General features: G+C 50.7%; 1 protein-coding gene across 1 annotated transcript; it reads left to right on the top strand.

The window, feature by feature from the left end:
* Nucleotides 1-16,894: 16,894 nt before the first annotated feature.
* On the top strand, nt 16,895-17,488 carry IUM83_02033 (bZIP transcription factor 1; the record flags this gene model as incomplete). The annotated part of the gene is made up of 1 exon (XM_067925929.1): nt 16,895-17,488. One exon carries the CDS (start codon nt 16,895-16,897, stop codon nt 17,486-17,488), a length of 594 nt encoding a protein of 197 aa, XP_067800622.1.

The following is a 17,488-nucleotide window of genomic DNA, read 5'->3' as shown; positions in this document are numbered from 1 at the left end:
CATGAACACGGCCCCCAAGTCAATTCCAACCGCCACTGATCCGCGATGATGTCCACTTCGTTCATCGCCGTCCATAGGTGTTGTATGCCATTGAACTTGTTCTCATAAATAAGGCCTTGAAACCGGTACTTTGACATAACTTTCTCGTCGTTCGAAGGGTTTAGCGCCATCTTGATTCCACGCTCAATATGCGCATCAAGAAACTTTCCTTTGCGCACAAGAAAATCTTTGAGAAATTCGAGGCGGTCACGAATCATTTGGCGAGTTATCTGTAACACGAAAGGGCTTTGTGAGCGTTCTTGTTTCTGAAGGTGCGATGCATACTAAAACTCTTACCCCTGAAATATCCATGGATAATTGAAGCCAGTGCATCATCCACAAGAAGTCATGCAAGCGCTTCTCGTTTCCTGAGCAGACTGCTTTATAGACAGAGTGCATCTCTTTCACCGGTAACATGTCGATAAAGTCGTCAATGTCTTCAGTGGACCCGAACGCTGTTTCGAAAACCTACAACAGACATCTTCTGTTAGTCTACAAGCGTTTACAACCCATTCAATTGTACGGATTCGGCTATACTCGATCTTTGGCCGGCACAAACACAGGGAGCAACGAGTCGAAGTTCACTTTGGTTGGACTGCAATAGTAGAAAAGCGCTACCGAGAGTGTTGAGTTTACGTAGATTCGCCGTCCATTGGATGCTGAGGCGCCTGCTATAAAAGGTAACTGCGACATTGCCCATCAGAAATCTAGATATATCTACACAACCACGCTGGAGTGACTAACGCGAATCTTGTCCACTCGGTCGTCCATGGTTGATCTCAGAACTCAGGTGGAGTATGTCTCTCTTGTTGTTGATCTGATGTCGACGGGGTAAATTGCGGAATGAGCGGCTCCTGCGGTCGCTCCGATCATGAACAGTCAGGGGAGGACTAAATATCTCGTATTTTGTATGTCAGCCTTCGTGTGGTGGGCTGAGGGCTTCCAAAGATCTTCATGGGTTCATGAAGATGGTTCATGGAAAGAAACCCACTCCACCCCACGGAACTGAATATGGCTCGTTACATGAATTCAACTATGAGTACGTTTATTTACGTGATTGCCTAAAGGCTCAAAATCGAGCTGGCGTGCAAGGCGACCGGCTTCGCCTTCACCTCGGAACGACTTACATGGCGTCACGTCTTGCCACCAGCACCTCTTTTCGGCGCGCCTTGACGTCGCTATCGGGGAGCAAGTGCTGTATGGACAAGCTTGAAGTCGAGCAACTCTCCATCAGCCCCCGAACCCGGTGAGGAACGTCTTCAGATGATCACACGCCTCAAGTGTGAAACGACTCCCAGCGCTTGTCCAACCGCTACAAAGACCGCATGTGACGCATCTCGTCCAGCGAAGGCACCAATCGAGTCGGAAACCCGACGGCGTACCCTTATCCCCGAAGTCCAACCGTTGGATAATGGCAGCGAACGCGATCAGACGTGGGTGGGATGAAAGCCATCGCAGCACGAGAAACGGCGTCCGGCACTGGGTAAACATGGCCGCTCAATAGCGCTTGGTCCACGCGCGGTGTCATGTAGCGCGGCAGCGCGGTCGGTCCGGTGTGGCGTTCCTTCCCTGGGTTATGGCACTCGTTGTCACGCGGCGCCGTCCAACCCAGTCGTCAGTGTGTTGTGGTGGATAAGATCCAATGTGCGGGTGGGCGTAAGAACCAGCATTGTGAGTTTCAGGAACCGGCACGTCGCTCGGAGTCTAGCATGTCGCCATCCAACTTGCGTAGACTTGGTGTAGAGCATCGCAACGTTAGCAACTCAAGTGTGGTGCTTACAACGCCATCGCGGATCCGTCATCCGGGCACTCACCATCGAGTACGGGGCTGTCCACGTAGATGTATCCAGCAAAAGGCACCACAAACGACGGAATCTGGGGCACGGCGCTCGTTGCTGAGTGTGGAATCGCCTAAGAAGATTACGCTCGGCGTCGTGCAGTACGGCACGACAGAGCGATCAATCCGGAGTAGTGTTGGTAGATTCGTCGTTGGTCCGACATCCGGGCCACGGTACACAGCTTCGAGCACGGAGCTGTCCAGTACAGCGACCTCGGCGTCGAGTATGACGTCGCCAAGGGGCGCTTGAATAGTCGGCAAATGATGTACGGGATCAGCATACGCGGACCGATAGCGTGGGAGTGGCGAAGTCGTACGAGCGCATGATGCAGGCGTGCGGCATCAGCCGTATGGAGTCGACGCGGCAGCATACGGGCACCATGCTTGGTATAGCTTGGAGGCGACACGGACGTTGTGGAGTTGTGGGTGAAGCCGCACGGTGAAGAGCGTTCGTTGCAGCGGTCTCTTGGACAATGTGTGCAGGCCGAGGTAAATTGGAAACTGAGAGTCGATCAGCAATTGGAGATCTTTTCGCGCCACAGAGCATCAGGGCCATCGAGTGCCCGTTTAGATCTGGCGCGCGTGGTTCCGTCAATCACAGTCTTTCATTCAAATATGAAAGATGTTGATTGGCGGAACCGGACCAAAGCGAACCCAAGGAAAAACTTGTGGCAAGATGATTGGCGGAATTTGCCAACGCGAACCCCAAGACGAAACTCAGCACCGATCTTTTGTCAACTTCAACTTCGCGCCAACGCCATGCGTTGGCGTAGTTGACCCTAATGTGCATGTTACACTATTAAATAAATTGATGATATGTGAAGTTAGAATAAAGGAACTGAGTGTCCTCTGTTTGAATCGGTATTATTGAATTCGTAAAGATTGATTTCTACGACGAGGAATCCAAGTATTATTTCGCCTTGCGACAGCCCAGCAATAGGAAGGTCCCAAAATTGGCTGGAAGCGAATTTGATGCAGAACGCACCCAAGACACCGACCAGCATGCCGGCGGGGTTTCTGCTCAATGTGAATGCTGGAACAAGTCACTTCGGTAACGGTATTATAGTCTACTGAACCTCATAGGGCGTATGTGTATCGCCGTCTCCTCCATTTCAATTGTTCAGTATGAATATTTTCCGCTTCGTTTTCATAAAACCAAGGTCGTTCAGTAAACCTTCTCCATTGCGATATTACAATATTCAATTAGGTGTACGAGCCGCGGCTTCTGTAGATGTAGCTCAGTGCGTGATCGGTTTGGTGGTATTGCCAACCGACGACTACTGCAGTTATACGAGCCTCTGTGTAAGCGTTTCCTGCTTGGGTAACTATTACCCCAGCTGGTTCCGATCGCAATGTCGACGGCGGGTCAAGGAAGGAAAGATGTATGCGTGTTTTGGTTGCTGTAACTGTATAGCTCACCCCGAGAAAGGATTGGTGAGTTGACCAACCAACGACTACCGTAGTTTGTATGACCTTCTGAGTATGCGATTTTTCTGGGGTGACATTGACCGAATATTGCCGCTGGTCGTTCCGACCAACAGCGGGCCGCTGGGTGAAAGGGGTGCCTATGTCGCGACCGCCGTAGATGTAGCTCAGTGTGAGATCGGTTTGGTGGTATTGCCAACCGTGAATGTGCGAGCCTCTGAGTAAGCGTTTCCTGCATGGGTAACTATTACCCCAGCTGGTTCCGATCGCAATGTCGACGGCGGATCGCGAGCCGGAAGCAGTTGTGGTTACTGTAGACGTTCGGCACGCTGTGATTTAACAAAACACTATACTTTCAGGCCATTTATATATTTAATTGTATGAAATGAGTTAGGAAATCTAGGGTGAAATTACTACCGGAAGTCTAACAATTAGCGTACCGGTCCTATCTATACTAGCGCACGCAGTAAAGCTGTGACGCGAAGTTGAAGTTGACAAAAGATCGGTGCTGAGTTTCGTCTTGGGGTTCGCGTTGGCAAATTCCGCCAATCATCTTGCCACAAGTTTTTCCTTGGGTTCGCTTTGGTCCGGTTCCGCCAATCAACATCTTTCATATTTGAATGAAAGACTGTGATTGACGGAACCACGCGCGCCAGATCTAAACGGGCACTCGATGGCCCTGATGCTCTGTGGCGCGAAAAGATCTCCAATTGCTGATCGACTCTCAGTTTCCAATTTACCTCGGCCTGCACACATTGTCCAAGAGACCGCTGCAACGAACGCTCTTCACCGTGCGGCTTCACCCACAACTCCACAACGTCCGTGTCGCCTCCAAGCTATACCAAGCATGGTGCCCGTATGCTGCCGCGTCGACTCCATACGGCTGATGCCGCACGCCTGCATCATGCGCTCGTACGACTTCGCCACTCCCACGCTATCGGTCCGCGTATGCTGATCCCGTACATCATTTGCCGACTATTCAAGCGCCCCTTGGCGACGTCATACTCGACGCCGAGGTCGCTGTACTGGACAGCTCCGTGCTCGAAGCTGTGTACCGTGGCCCGGATGTCGGACCAACGACGAATCTACCAACACTACTCCGGATTGATCGCTCTGTCGTGCCGTACTGCACGACGCCGAGCGTTATCTTCTTAGGCGATTCCACACTCAGCAACGAGCGCCGTGCCCCAGATTCCGTCGTTTGTGGTGCCTTTTGCTGGATACATCTACGTGGACAGCCCCGTACTCGATGGTGAGTGCCCGGATGACGGATCCGCGATGGCGTTGTAAGCACCACACTTGAGTTGCTAACGTTGCGATGCTCTACACCAAGTCTACGCAAGTTGGATGGCGACATGCTAGACTCCGAGCGACGTGCCGGTTCCTGAAACTCACAATGCTGGTTCTTACGCCCACCCGCACATTGGATCTTATCCACCACAACACACTGACGACTGGGTTGGACGGCGCCGCGTGACAACGAGTGCCATAACCCAGGGAAGGAACGCCACACCGGACCGACCGCGCTGCCGCGCTACATGACACCGCGCGTGGACCAAGCGCTATTGAGCGGCCATGTTTACCCAGTGCCGGACGCCGTTTCTCGTGCTGCGATGGCTTTCATCCCACCCACGTCTGATCGCGTTCGCTGCCATTATCCAACGGTTGGACTTCGGGGATAAGGGTACGCCGTCGGGTTTCCGACTCGATTGGTGCCTTCGCTGGACGAGATGCGTCACATGCGGTCTTTGTAGCGGTTGGACAAGCGCTGGGAGTCGTTTCACACTTGAGGCGTGTGATCATCTGAAGACGTTCCTCACCGGGTTCGGGGGGCTGATGGAGAGTTGCTCGACTTCAAGCTTGTCCATACAGCACTTGCTCCCCGATAGCGACGTCAAGGCGCGCCGAAAAGAGGTGCTGGTGGCAAGACGTGACGCCATGTAAGTCGTTCCGAGGTGAAGGCGAAGCCGGTCGCCTTGCACGCCAGCTCGATTTTGAGCCTTTAGGCAATCACGTAAATAAACGTACTCATAGTTGAATTCATGTAACGAGCCATATTCAGTTCCGTGGGGTGGAGTGGGTTTCTTTCCATGAACCATCTTCATGAACCCATGAAGATCTTTGGAAGCCCTCAGCCCACCACACGAAGGCTGACATACAAAATACGAGATATTTAGTCCTCCCCTGACTGTTCATGATCGGAGCGACCGCAGGAGCCGCTCATTCCTCAACAAACCGTCTAGACAGCGTATATTGTACATGGTTTGGCCTTCGCCAAACGATGGAGAATGATTCGCCTCGTCGAATTACTCGAGGTCAATCTCAACCTGTCGTTATATCGGGCAGACGAGGTATTGCGGCATATCATGACGGCGTATAAATTGGTGTCTCCTAATCTAGATTCGTGCTCTTTTAAATGTAGTCGATGCAGCGAGGTTCAAAGACGTGTGGCGGATTTTACATCGCGCGGGATGGGATTCGAAGCCACCTCAACGTCGGAGCCTAGACAACCGTTACAGATATATTCCTCCTGGTGGAAATGTCAATGGCAAAGAAGGCCGCGATTTTTTTCTTGGCGAGGAGAGCCTTGTCGAGCACTACGAATCGTTGAGTGGAGAAAAGCCGTCACGTGATGGAGACACGGAGGCTATGGATATCGCGACAGCTGGTGCTAGACGTGAACGCGACCAATCTACCAATCTGAGTGTGCCTAAATCGCAAGTCAGTGGTAATCGAAGCCTCTTTGCATGTGCAACTAGTGGGTCGATTCCAGCTCCATGTGGTACGCGCGAAGCGATTCCACAGAGCGAACATGATTTGGAGGAACAAAAGGATGCTGAAGTTCATAGTGACGCGTGGAGTAATGTTCAACACAGTTTAGCGCAAAGTATTTCTGCTACAGTATGCGTTGTTTGTCAGATGGAGTGCTCTCTCGAGCGTTCGTGTTCGAATTGTGGTGCATTCATGCACCACTTCTGCTCACATGATGTGTGCGCTAGACTTGATCTTCACGACAGCAACGGTGAAGCGATTGTTGACTTTGGGGAGTCATGCTATTGTAGTGAAAAATGTTACATGGCGGCTACAGCAAACCGAAGCGAAGTTATTTGGACCCATCATTTATATACAGCAAGGAGGGACTCACAACCGAGTTTGGATGGTCCTGCGGCAGACCTAGTGCCTGTGTCGGCGCTGAGCAATACAACAGTACCTATGCCACTCACGAAACGCAAGACAACTTCGATTGCGGTGGTCAAAACGTGTGATCGCGCAACAACGATAACAGAGCATACCAAGCGAAAACGGCAAAAAGCAAAGCATCCCTCTCCGTTGAAGAGGACAAGCGCTACGTCTTCAGAGAAAACTTCGCCACCCACGAAGAAAAATACAAGAAAGCCTGGCTCAAGTTCATCTGTGTTCAAGGCAAAAAAGAAAGGAAAGAAATCCACCAGCAACGTGGATGCCACTTTCAGATCCGAGCTCCTGCGCAGAATCCAAATTTCAGCGGATCGGTTTATCAACGCAAAGGTTTCGTTTTCGCCTGCCGAAGAATCGTGGATGCCAGCAAAATCTTACCGTGATGTAGGAGCAGCATATCTCACCGGTATCATCACTCGCTATGTAATTGAAGAAATGGAAAGTGGTGAACGTGTAAAGGTTCCAACACCAATGTTCAAATAGCTGTTGACAAACACAGCCTTCCAATCGAAAGACCACGTTCACGGAATATCTGAAGACGTTGTAGTTCGTGGTGTCGCCCAGTTTGTTCGTTTGCATCGAGGTCAGATAGAGTTTATGGAGTCGTGGAGTTCACTGTGCAGTATGGTGCCCAAGTACTCCAACATTCCGGCTCTTACCGAGGAGTATGAGGAACTAGATGAAGCAGACTACCGAGAATTGAGTGCATTTCGAGGTAGGAAAGAACTTCAGATCGCACTGAGCCCCGATGAAGTTGAAGCTATCGAATCTATGACATTTGTACCAACTGGATCACTCGAACAGCCAGCGGGCTTGTTTACCCATGCCGATGGGTCTACTAAGACTAAGGTGCATGAAAGTAGTCGCAAGTACTTTGGTCACTCAGCGACCTCAAGTTTTTTTGCGTTTCTTCCGATTTCGTTCTGGAAACAAGTTGTCGAATTCAGTAATGCTTATGCAGTTGAACGAGGCAATGCTTCCCGTCAGCCTATTACATTGGATGAGCTCATGATATTTTTGGGTATCCTTTGGTACATGTCTCTTGTCGATAAAGGCGAAATGAAGAACTATTGGAGAGACAACGAAGAATCAAGAATATTTCCCGGGTCAGGTTCAACCAATATGGCGGGTGTTATGGTGTGGAATCGATTCATATACATCAGAAAGAATTTAGCTTTTCGCGCAGAGGTGACGCCGCGAGAAATGGAGCGGGATCCGGCTGCTAGAATTCGCCCCCTACTTACAATCCTGAAAACACGTTGCAAGCGCCACGTTGTTGTGGGCCGTAACGTGGCGGTCGATAAGGCCAGCGTGGCTTGCAGATCCAAGTATGCCAGGCATATAATTGTGTATAATCCACGAAAACCAACAGGAAAGTACCACTTCAAATTTTACATGTGCTGCTGTTCGACGACCTGGTTTGTGGTAGACTTCAAGCTACATTGTGACAGTGAGCTTCACGACCGTCTGGAAGGTGTACTAGAGACTTCTGAAATTGTTCGGTTGGCAGAGGCTACAAAAAATCGTCAGAAATACGACGACACGTACTGGAAGTAACGAATTCACTGAAGGGGTCACGTCGAATTGTAAACACGGACAATTTTTATACTTCTTGTTTGCTTCTCGAGAGTCTGCGTTCAGTTGGGTTACATGGTCGGGGAACAGTTCGCTCGTCCAGTAAGCATTTCCCGCACTTCACCATGCTTGACCCAAAAGTGGATAAGGACCGAGGGAGTATGAAACAAGGTGTGTGTTTGGACAAGCATATTGTAGCGGCAAGTTGGATGGACGGGTCGATAGTCAACATTATATCGAACGCTGATGACTCCAGCACTACTACCGTTCTGCGTAGAATCAAACAGGATCGTGTGGGCTTTGAAGCTCCAACGTGTGTCAGCGAATATAACGCTGCCATGCAGGGTGTTGATCGCCACGACCAGCTTCGTGGTAGATTTTCTATCGCTGACGGGCATTCATTCAAAAAATGGCACAAAAAGGTGGCCATGTCTGCTATCGATATTGCACGTTGCAACGCGTACATTTGTCACGGACTTGCAGCTGGAGGGTTGAACAATGATGGTGGTAGTGATAGCTCGCATTGTGAAGACAGTAACGTGCCTGACATGCCAACAGTCATCCATCTCACCCACTTCACCCTGTTGCGTCTGGGTTCAACGGATATCAAGACTCACCTACTTCACTAGGTTGAATAAGATCTTTAGGGTACGCACGACAGGGGTGCATATCATCTGGGCTAGCTCGTAAGAACAGCGGAGCGCTAGCCGCTGCATCTCAATATCATTCAGTTCTCAATTTGATCACAAGGACTCAAGTGGGTTGTCACTTTGAATCGATTCAAACAACCAAGCGACCAGGCTCACCCGTCGCGTCAACCTACTACGATGTATGGCTCCGGGAAAAAGGATGCCAAAGAACGCTACCTGACTTACTCCATCACCGTACGCCCGGCCGACAAGGAGAAGGGTGTCGAAGAAGAGGTGGTGACGAAGAAGATGCCCAAGTTTATCGACGGCGGGCCGAAGGACTTTTTGGAGTGGGTGTACCACTTTAAACAGCTCGGCAACACCAAGCACTGGAACGCGGAGGACAAGTTTCTTAACACGACATTACTACTGGAAGGCGATCTCCGCGATGCCTTCGACGATGCCTCTATCACCGACGATGACGTGCGTATGGAAGACGAGTTTTGGAAAACTCTCTACACCGCGTCCAAAGTCATCCTGCCCGTGGACTACAGTGAGAAGCTCCAGGAGGAGCTCTGGGAAATCAAGAAGACCCGCGGCGAGTCGCTCGCTGAGTACAGCAAGCGCTTTCGAGCGTTGGCACGAATGGAGAACACCCTAGCTGGACTGAGTACGAATTCCCCCATGTGCGAGGACGCACTCTGTCGTTTGTTCAAGCGCGGTTTACCCTATGATTGGCAAAATAAGTACGACGCCAGTGGCCAAGTGTATACAACGGTCGCTGCGCTTGTTCCATTTTTCGAGCGCATTGAGCAGGGCGAACAGCGTCTGCACCGTGCCAGTGGATCTAGTGGCCAAGAGCGGAGGAACAACAGTCATCACAACTCGCGAGGCAACGGGCGTCGAAGCAACTACAATACTCGCAACAACAATCGCAACAACCAGAATCGCCAGCAAAATCGGGGTGGCAACAGAGGCCGTGGAAGTAACGATGGCAGCGGCAACAACAATACTAGCAACAAGTATTGCAGCTTTCACCGGACTACAACGCACAACACGCAGGACTGTCGCGCTCTGCAGCAGAACAACCAACAAGAAGAACACCAGCAAGTTGATCACCAGCATGGCAACAACGCTCAACGTCACGGCGGACACAGACAAGTAGTTCGCCGTCAAGCGCAAACTCGAGTGGAACAGCGTACCCACCGTAGCGACAGTTCCAGTGACGAGGAATACATGTTTCTCGGTCTCAACGCTCAGCGGCCCGCTCAAGAACCGCCCATGAGAATCACGATCAAGCTAGAGCACGGTAAAACCCGCTACCACGCGCTCTTGGATACGGGATGCTCGCGAAGCATCATCCGCAGCGACTTTATGCAGACACTCCAAACCCAAGGCGGCAAACTGCAAGATTCTCGTGTCTCGTACCAATTGGCGCAAGGGAACACAAGCAGCACCGGACGAATGACTGTTCGCTTCCGCATTCCAAATCTCAAGCGCGATTCAATTATCATTCACGACTTCGAGGTATTGCCCAACCTCCGCGACGAAATGGTGATTGGTCGCGATATAATGTCGGCGCTGGGGCTAGTTGTGGACTTTGGAGCAGGAAAAGTGTCTTGGGACGGAAGTGAAATGACTATCCAGACCGAGGAAGGTGTGAAACCATCATCTGGTGCACGCGGACTAGTGGCTGTCGCCACCGACGAAGTGGATGAGCTATTTGCCGGAGATGTCCATGACTTGAAACCTGCTGACCTGCTACCAGTGCATCTCGAATCAGCTATCCAGCACTGCTACCTCAAGGTCCTCGAAGAATTTTTCGATTTGTACAACGGACGCCTCGGGAGAATTCGCTTGCCGGACTATGTTTTGCCACTGACAAAAGATTACGTGCCTTCACACGCAAAGCCCTACTCGATCGCACGCAGCCAAGAAGATGCAGCTCGACGGGAGATCCAGCAGCTCCTCGAGCTCGATGTACTGGAGCAGATTTATGACTCCGAAGCAGCAGCGCCAGCATTCTTCCTGGTCAAGCCAAGTGGAGATTTACGGCTTCTAGTGGACTTTCGTCGTCTCAACCGTTTTCTTCGCCGCTCGCCTTACTTCGTGCCAAAGATTCGTGAAATTTTGCTGCGGCTTGGAAAAGCTAAGTGTATGAGCACACTTGATGCGAATATGGGTTATTTTGCACGATGTTTGGCCCAACAGAGCCGCGCGGCTACCGCCTTCTGTCTGCCTTTTGGCAAATTTCAATTCAAACGGCTTCCGATGGGGATATCGACAGCACCAGATGAGTACCAGGCAGCCATGGAGCGAATTCTTGGAGATCTACCATTCGTCATTGTGTACGTGGACGACATCCTGGTCTTTTCGGAGAATGAAACAGAGCACCTGGAACATTTACGCATTGTGTTCACGCGTCTTCGCCAGTACGACGTCACTTTGAATGCCAAGAAGTGCCATATTTTGCGGGAATCTGTCGACTATTTGGGCTTTACTCTCACACCTAACGGGATCCAGCCACAAGCAAAGAAAGTCGATGCCATCCTGCAAATTGCGGAGCCACGCAGCAAGAAGGAGCTACGGCGGTTCCTCGGTATGGTTTCCTACTATCGTGAAATGGTTCCTAACAAGTCAGCCCTTACAGCGCAGCTCAATCGGCTGACTTCGAAGAACGTGCCGTTTGTGTGGACACCAGAGGCGTCAGCAGCTTTTCACGAGATCAAAACCGCACTGGCTCGCAACGTGTGGTTGGCGTTTCCTGACTACACCCGCACATTTCACGTTTTCGCTGATGCGAGTGGACGGCAGATTGGCGGAGTGGTTATCCAGGGCAGGCGCATTATTGCTTGCTTCTCTCGTTCCATGACTGATACCCAGCGCAAGTATTCCACGATGGAGTGGGAATTGCTCTCAGTCGTCGAAATTCTCAAGGAATATAGGACCATGTTGCTCGGATTTCCAGTCGTCATTCATACGGACCATAAGAACCTCCTCTATCCTCAAGAAACCTCGCTGCGAGTGAAGCGATGGAAGTTGTTACTGGAGGAGTATCGCCTCTCGATCGAGTACATCCCGGGAGAGCAAAATGTTGCACCAGACGCGTTCTCGCGTCTTCGGTACGACTACGTGAAGCAAGCGATCGAAGATGAACTCTATGCAGTGGAGGAAGAAGACGTCGCAATCGACGGAGCAGTGATAAAGAAGCACCAGCTTGCGGATCCGACGACTAAGGAAATTATTGTTCGACTAGAGCAAAACTCTGCGGATCCAGAATATTCACTACGGGCGGCACTCGGTACCGTCCTGCTGCACTTCCGAAAACAAGTTGTAGTTCCTGCTTCTCTCCGTGACGATTTGGTGGAGCTGTACCACGACTATCTCCTACATCCCGGTGGTGAGAAGCAATTTCGATCCATGTCCACCTTCTGGTGGCCTGGGATGGAGACTGCGGTGAAAAAGTACGTCAGCGCGTGCCGCCAGTGCAAGAAAGCAAAATGGCATGGTGGAAAGCAAGCCTACGGACACCTTCCGCCTACTCCAATGACCAACGACGATCGCCCATTTGATGTGGTACATGTGGATCTCGTTGGACCGCTACAGGACGATTTCTACTGTTTCACGGCCATTGAACGTCAATTTCGCTGGCTAGAAGTATTCCTACAGCGTGGACGCACGTCTGCTACGACGGCACTGAGTTTCGAGCGGTGCTGGCTGTGTCGCTATCCCCGACCAAAACGTGTGGTCCACGACCGAGGCCCTGAGTTTACTGGAGACGAATTTCAGCTTCTGCTCAAGTCTATGGCGATCAAGTCAAAGCCGATCACGACAAAAAATCCACAGGCCAACGCTATATGCGAGCGTGTTCACCTGGAGCTACTCAACATTATCCGCGCTCGACCCGATCTCAACGACCAGCTTGAAGTTGCACTGGACTACGCAGCCTATGCAATTCGAGCAAGCTACCACTCAGTACTGCGCGCTTCACCTGCACAGTTGCTATTTGGCGAAGATTTGATTACCAGACAGCTCCATTTCGCTAACTGGAGCTTTCTCTCTAAACAGAGGTTCGCTGCGATAATGCAAGAGAATGAGCGTGAAAATATCAGGCGGATCCAGCACTTCTACCAAGTCGGCGACCAAGTGATGCTACGAGTTCCTGCTCGTGACCGCAAGAAGACCGAGGAAGTCGCACGTGGACCCTTCCTCATCAAGTCCGTTTACGATAATGGCACCGTGACACTGGACACCGGATCGACGGAATCGCGCGTGAACATCCGTCGTATTTTTCCTTGTTGAAGTGTGCTTCGCCATGGAGGAGAATGACATGCCAACAGTCATCCATCTCACCCACTTCACCCTGTTGCGTCTGGGTTCAACGGATATCAAGACTCACCTACTTCACTAGGTTGAATAAGATCTTTAGGGTACGCACGACAGGGGTGCATATCATCTGGGCTAGCTCGTAAGAACAGCGGAGCGCTAGCCGCTGCATCTCAATATCATTCAGTTCTCAATTTGATCACAAGGACTCAAGTGGGTTGTCATGCCCCAGGGACGTGACCCACACCGTGTGTTTGTCGCTGAGCTCGTTCGCGAACTTTTTGATGGATCTTGGAAAAAGTGGTTGAGTCCTGCAGAGGGTATTGCATACGCCGGAGAAGATCCCACATCTACTCAAGTCATTCAAGCACTCAGCGAAAGCAATAGAAGCAGCGTAACGGAGAGCGCAGTACCTATTTGTGTCGCTAAAGAATCTTCAGTAATTTTGAAGAACAGGAGCAGGGCGAAGCGTGAGTGCACCGTGTGTAGGTTTGAGGGGAGAGTCCCTACTCAAAAAACCGATTTTTGCGAGACACACCACGTCGCGCTATGTAAGCGCTCCTATTCAGTTGATAGCACGAAATCACACCTGTGTCAAGAAGTATCTTGGACTTGCTGGCAAAAGTTTCATCATTACTACTTACCTCGAAAAGTATACAGTCTTGGTGGGAATTTGCTTCGAAGCTCAACGATTTATAAAGCCCAAGCTCAATATATCAGACGGCGGAACAAGGATCGTTCCCGATGTGCTACCAACGAAACCAGCTGCCCGGAGAGCACAGAGGACGCTGATAGCTTTGCTACATCGTGTACCTGTTAGAATAGGCATTCATAAAATAATTCATGCTTTTAAAACTCATCCATTTGGCGTCAAAAGTATTTACAAAGACTCATGAACTGACGTGTTCCGTCCTACATATGGGCATCGCTCATACTCAAAGGCCATTACCGACTGAATCTGAATGTCCAGGCTGAAAGCTAGTAGTGAGACTATAGAGTAGAGGGCTAACGTTGTGAACTACCGCATCGACAGTTAGATTCTCCTGTGGAATCGAATTGCACCAGTGCCGTACTAAACGCCACTGGTCGCTGATAAGTTCTGGGGCTGTTGCAGGCAGCATTGTTTTTCAGTGCACTTCGTGGCCGTCCACCAGCTCCACAATACACAAACCCAACGCGAAAATATCGATGGCAAACCATTCATCGCCACGTCCATCCTCCCGCGGAACCCCATTGTCACCAAACCCACCATGATTGACGATGCCGTTCCATCCACCAGCATATTTTTAATTTTCAGATTTCCGCGCTCGAGTCCGCGCTCGGGAAGATAATGCAATCCTTGGGCCACTTCCAGTAGTTTTCTCCACACCAGTTTCAAGGGGTCGCCCACAGATCCGTTCCATTGATGGTTGAGATAGCTACTCAATTGACCGTGAGCCACGTATTCGTAGACATTGTAGCGATCGGCACCAAAGTCGCAGACGCCGTAGAGTTTGAGGAGGTTGGGGTGGATATTAGAAGCACATTGATATTACCGGGTCTCTCATTCAAGGCCGCTCTCCTGGGAGATGTAGCTTCAGTGAAAATGCACGTGTCCAGCAAAATTCCTATCACTCGATGTAAACGCGAAGCGGTGAATAGCTTTGACATGTCTTCTATACGTTCCAGCTGCGATAATTTGTTTGTAGAATCGTCCTCTCGTTAGGTACAAGCTACAGCCTGTCGTCACAGCAGCAACGGCTCACACATTAGCAGCATAAAGAATCCAGCAGAAAATTATCCCTCCAGTCTTCTTTGATACATATCACATGAACATACATTGGGTGCTCTTGAGAGGGCACCACTTTCTGGGCGCGAAATGCGCGAATCCAATCCGTCAATTCAGGTACTAGCAAAAAGCTGACAAATTGATAGTATAAAACACTCGCAGTCATTGACACGTATGAGAACGATACCCCCAGCCAACAAGTTACGATTTACTACACAGTCGCAGCGATATATCTTGAGTTGAAACACCCGTATGGTAGATGCACCCTGGTGTAGTGAAATACCCCACACTTAGTAAGTACAACAAACAAACGAATTAGTAGATGTGATCGAGCTTGGGCACATACCGCTACCAGATTAGAATCGCACCCAGCGAACAAGTGTTGTGCTGATTTAGGTTCGAATTACAGCAGCAGGTTACATCTCTTGATGCCAAAGCATTTTTTTCTTTTCGAGATTGCTCTCGAAGTGTAACTGCGCACGAAGCCCGTGCGGTTGTCGCCCTTGGTGTTCAAGAGGGCGGCGCTGTGTTCGCGATCATGACCGCCTGCAACGTGGTCTTGAAGCTGTTGTAACGGCACATCGACACTGAGAATGACGGACAGCGAGTCGCGTCCAGAGAACTGGCGCTGAAGACCAGCAGCAGTATGTTCGAAGGCGGCTGCATCACTGCGTCGAAGCGAGAAGGCAGATAGCTCCAATCCTGGCTATCACCGTGGAGCTCAGCACGAGGATGGCACGCCGCTTGTGTTTCTGCTACGCGATTGGCGGTTGGAAAGCAGTTTTCTTGTTCTGAATGTTGGCGTTCCGCACGGTACTACCAAAACGGTGAGTTGTGCTTGGTTTTTGACGAATAGCAATCATGCAAGATTTATTTCGGCAAATCGATGCGTCGTATGCAGAACCATACTTAATGCCCCATTTTGTTGAAGGGTCGCCAAAACACTTGCACTTCTTATAAGAAATCCTGTTATAACTCGATTTACTTAGCAAAACCTCTACGAATAGATCAGTAAGAACCAGACATAATGTCTCTTTTTACAGATTTGACTTGATTTCACTATAGATCAGCTTAATATAGAAGTGTATGGCCGAACGAAAGGGTTAACTATACAGACCTGGATTTTTCTGGAGGCGGAGCCTATTGCGTTGCCGGTAGCCATCATGGGCTAGAATCGCGATTGCAACGTTGGCGTAAATGTTCCTTGAGCCTTGAAGGCTGTCTTGGTACTCATGCTTGGCTTGACGCCCAATTTTCTCGGCGGTGCTTGGACAGTAGAAGTCGATCACCATTGTTTCGTTGTGGTCAATTCAATCCTTGTACTCCTCTTCCCAACAACCCGTCGAAGTCGACACGCTTTCACGAAGCAGCTTGAACCGGTTGGGGCACTCGGGAGGGAACGCGAACCCGTGACCAAGTGTCCGGGGGTTAGTAAATACGTACCTTTAACGTGACTAGCGCGGTTGCTATGAGCTAACACACGCTGCGCGGGGACAGGGGGCAGAGGGCCCGGAGGCCGGAACCGATGACCCAAGTCGGAAATTACCCGGTCTAGAACGAGTCTTGCCTGGTCCTGCCATCTTCCGATCGCCGAAATTGACAAACGAGGCTCTTTGTCGATCTTGGAGAAGACGTCGCAAACACAGAACTAGTCGCACGGCAGCTTAGAGCGAAGCTGGGGACATACACAAACCGGAGACTGAATCTCAACGGAGCTCGCCCCCCCCCCCCCCTTGCAATAAGATGGCGTTTCGCCCACCGCGCAGACAACATTTCAACAACGAAGTCATCGCGCACGTGAACCAGCGCGTTCAGTCACGCGCACAGGATATTTCCTGCGTGCAGGAGAGAGAGAGACCATCAACAGCGCACGCAAGCACGCAGTACGCATGGGTCATGTCATTGGTAGCTAAGCTGGATGATAATCCCGCAAAAGGCCGATTTTATCAGCCGCGATACCGGCAGAGGCAGCTAGACAAGCTTATTGGATTGGAGCGAGGTATTGAGAGGCTTCAAGAAGAAATCAAAATGTACCAACTGCGACGTGAACATAATTGGCGAAGTATTTGCGTGAAGCTGACACCTTGGCACACGGTAATGGAGTACTATCGCCTCTTCCGTCACGGCATTGCCGGCTTCTCGCCTGCGCCTCCATCCCTCGCCACCTTCCAGCCGTCGCAGATTGCACTTAAGCAGCAGTTACAGTTTCTGCATTTGGTGATGACGCCTGACGTGATCTGTGACGATGGAATCGGTATCGAGGTGCACTTGGCGCAATGGAAGGCACGTTCATTGTGCTTGGCCGAGTTTGACTTGAGGCTCGTGCGGCTAGAAGAAGAGCGTGGCGGATGGCTAGTCGCGACCTCCATACTTTCTTTCACTATCACCAACACGACCCTGCGCCGTGGGTTTCCCCGAGTAATTATCACCAGTAACCAGAAGGAGGAGATAGACAAGAACAAGCTCATCGCGGCCAAACTTCTCGTAAAGCGAATCGAGACCGCCTCAGTTACACGCTTTTCGTGGGATGATGCGCAATACCGAGTAGCGACGCTGCAGTTCCAGGCAGATTTGGTCACTCCACTACTCCGCATCCTGGGTTCGTTAGAGCACATGGAAAGCTTGTTCCGTGACGCCCTTATTTCCCAAGAGGGGCGGGTTGCGGCGCCGTTTACAGCAGCTCATCGTTAA

This window comes from Phytophthora cinnamomi, assembly GCF_018691715.1.
Source record: "Phytophthora cinnamomi strain GKB4 chromosome Unknown Contig0, whole genome shotgun sequence".
NCBI lineage: Eukaryota > Oomycota > Peronosporomycetes > Peronosporales > Peronosporaceae > Phytophthora > Phytophthora cinnamomi.
The sequence above is the reverse complement of the archived record's forward strand: the minus strand, read 5'-3'. Positions and strand labels throughout refer to the sequence as shown.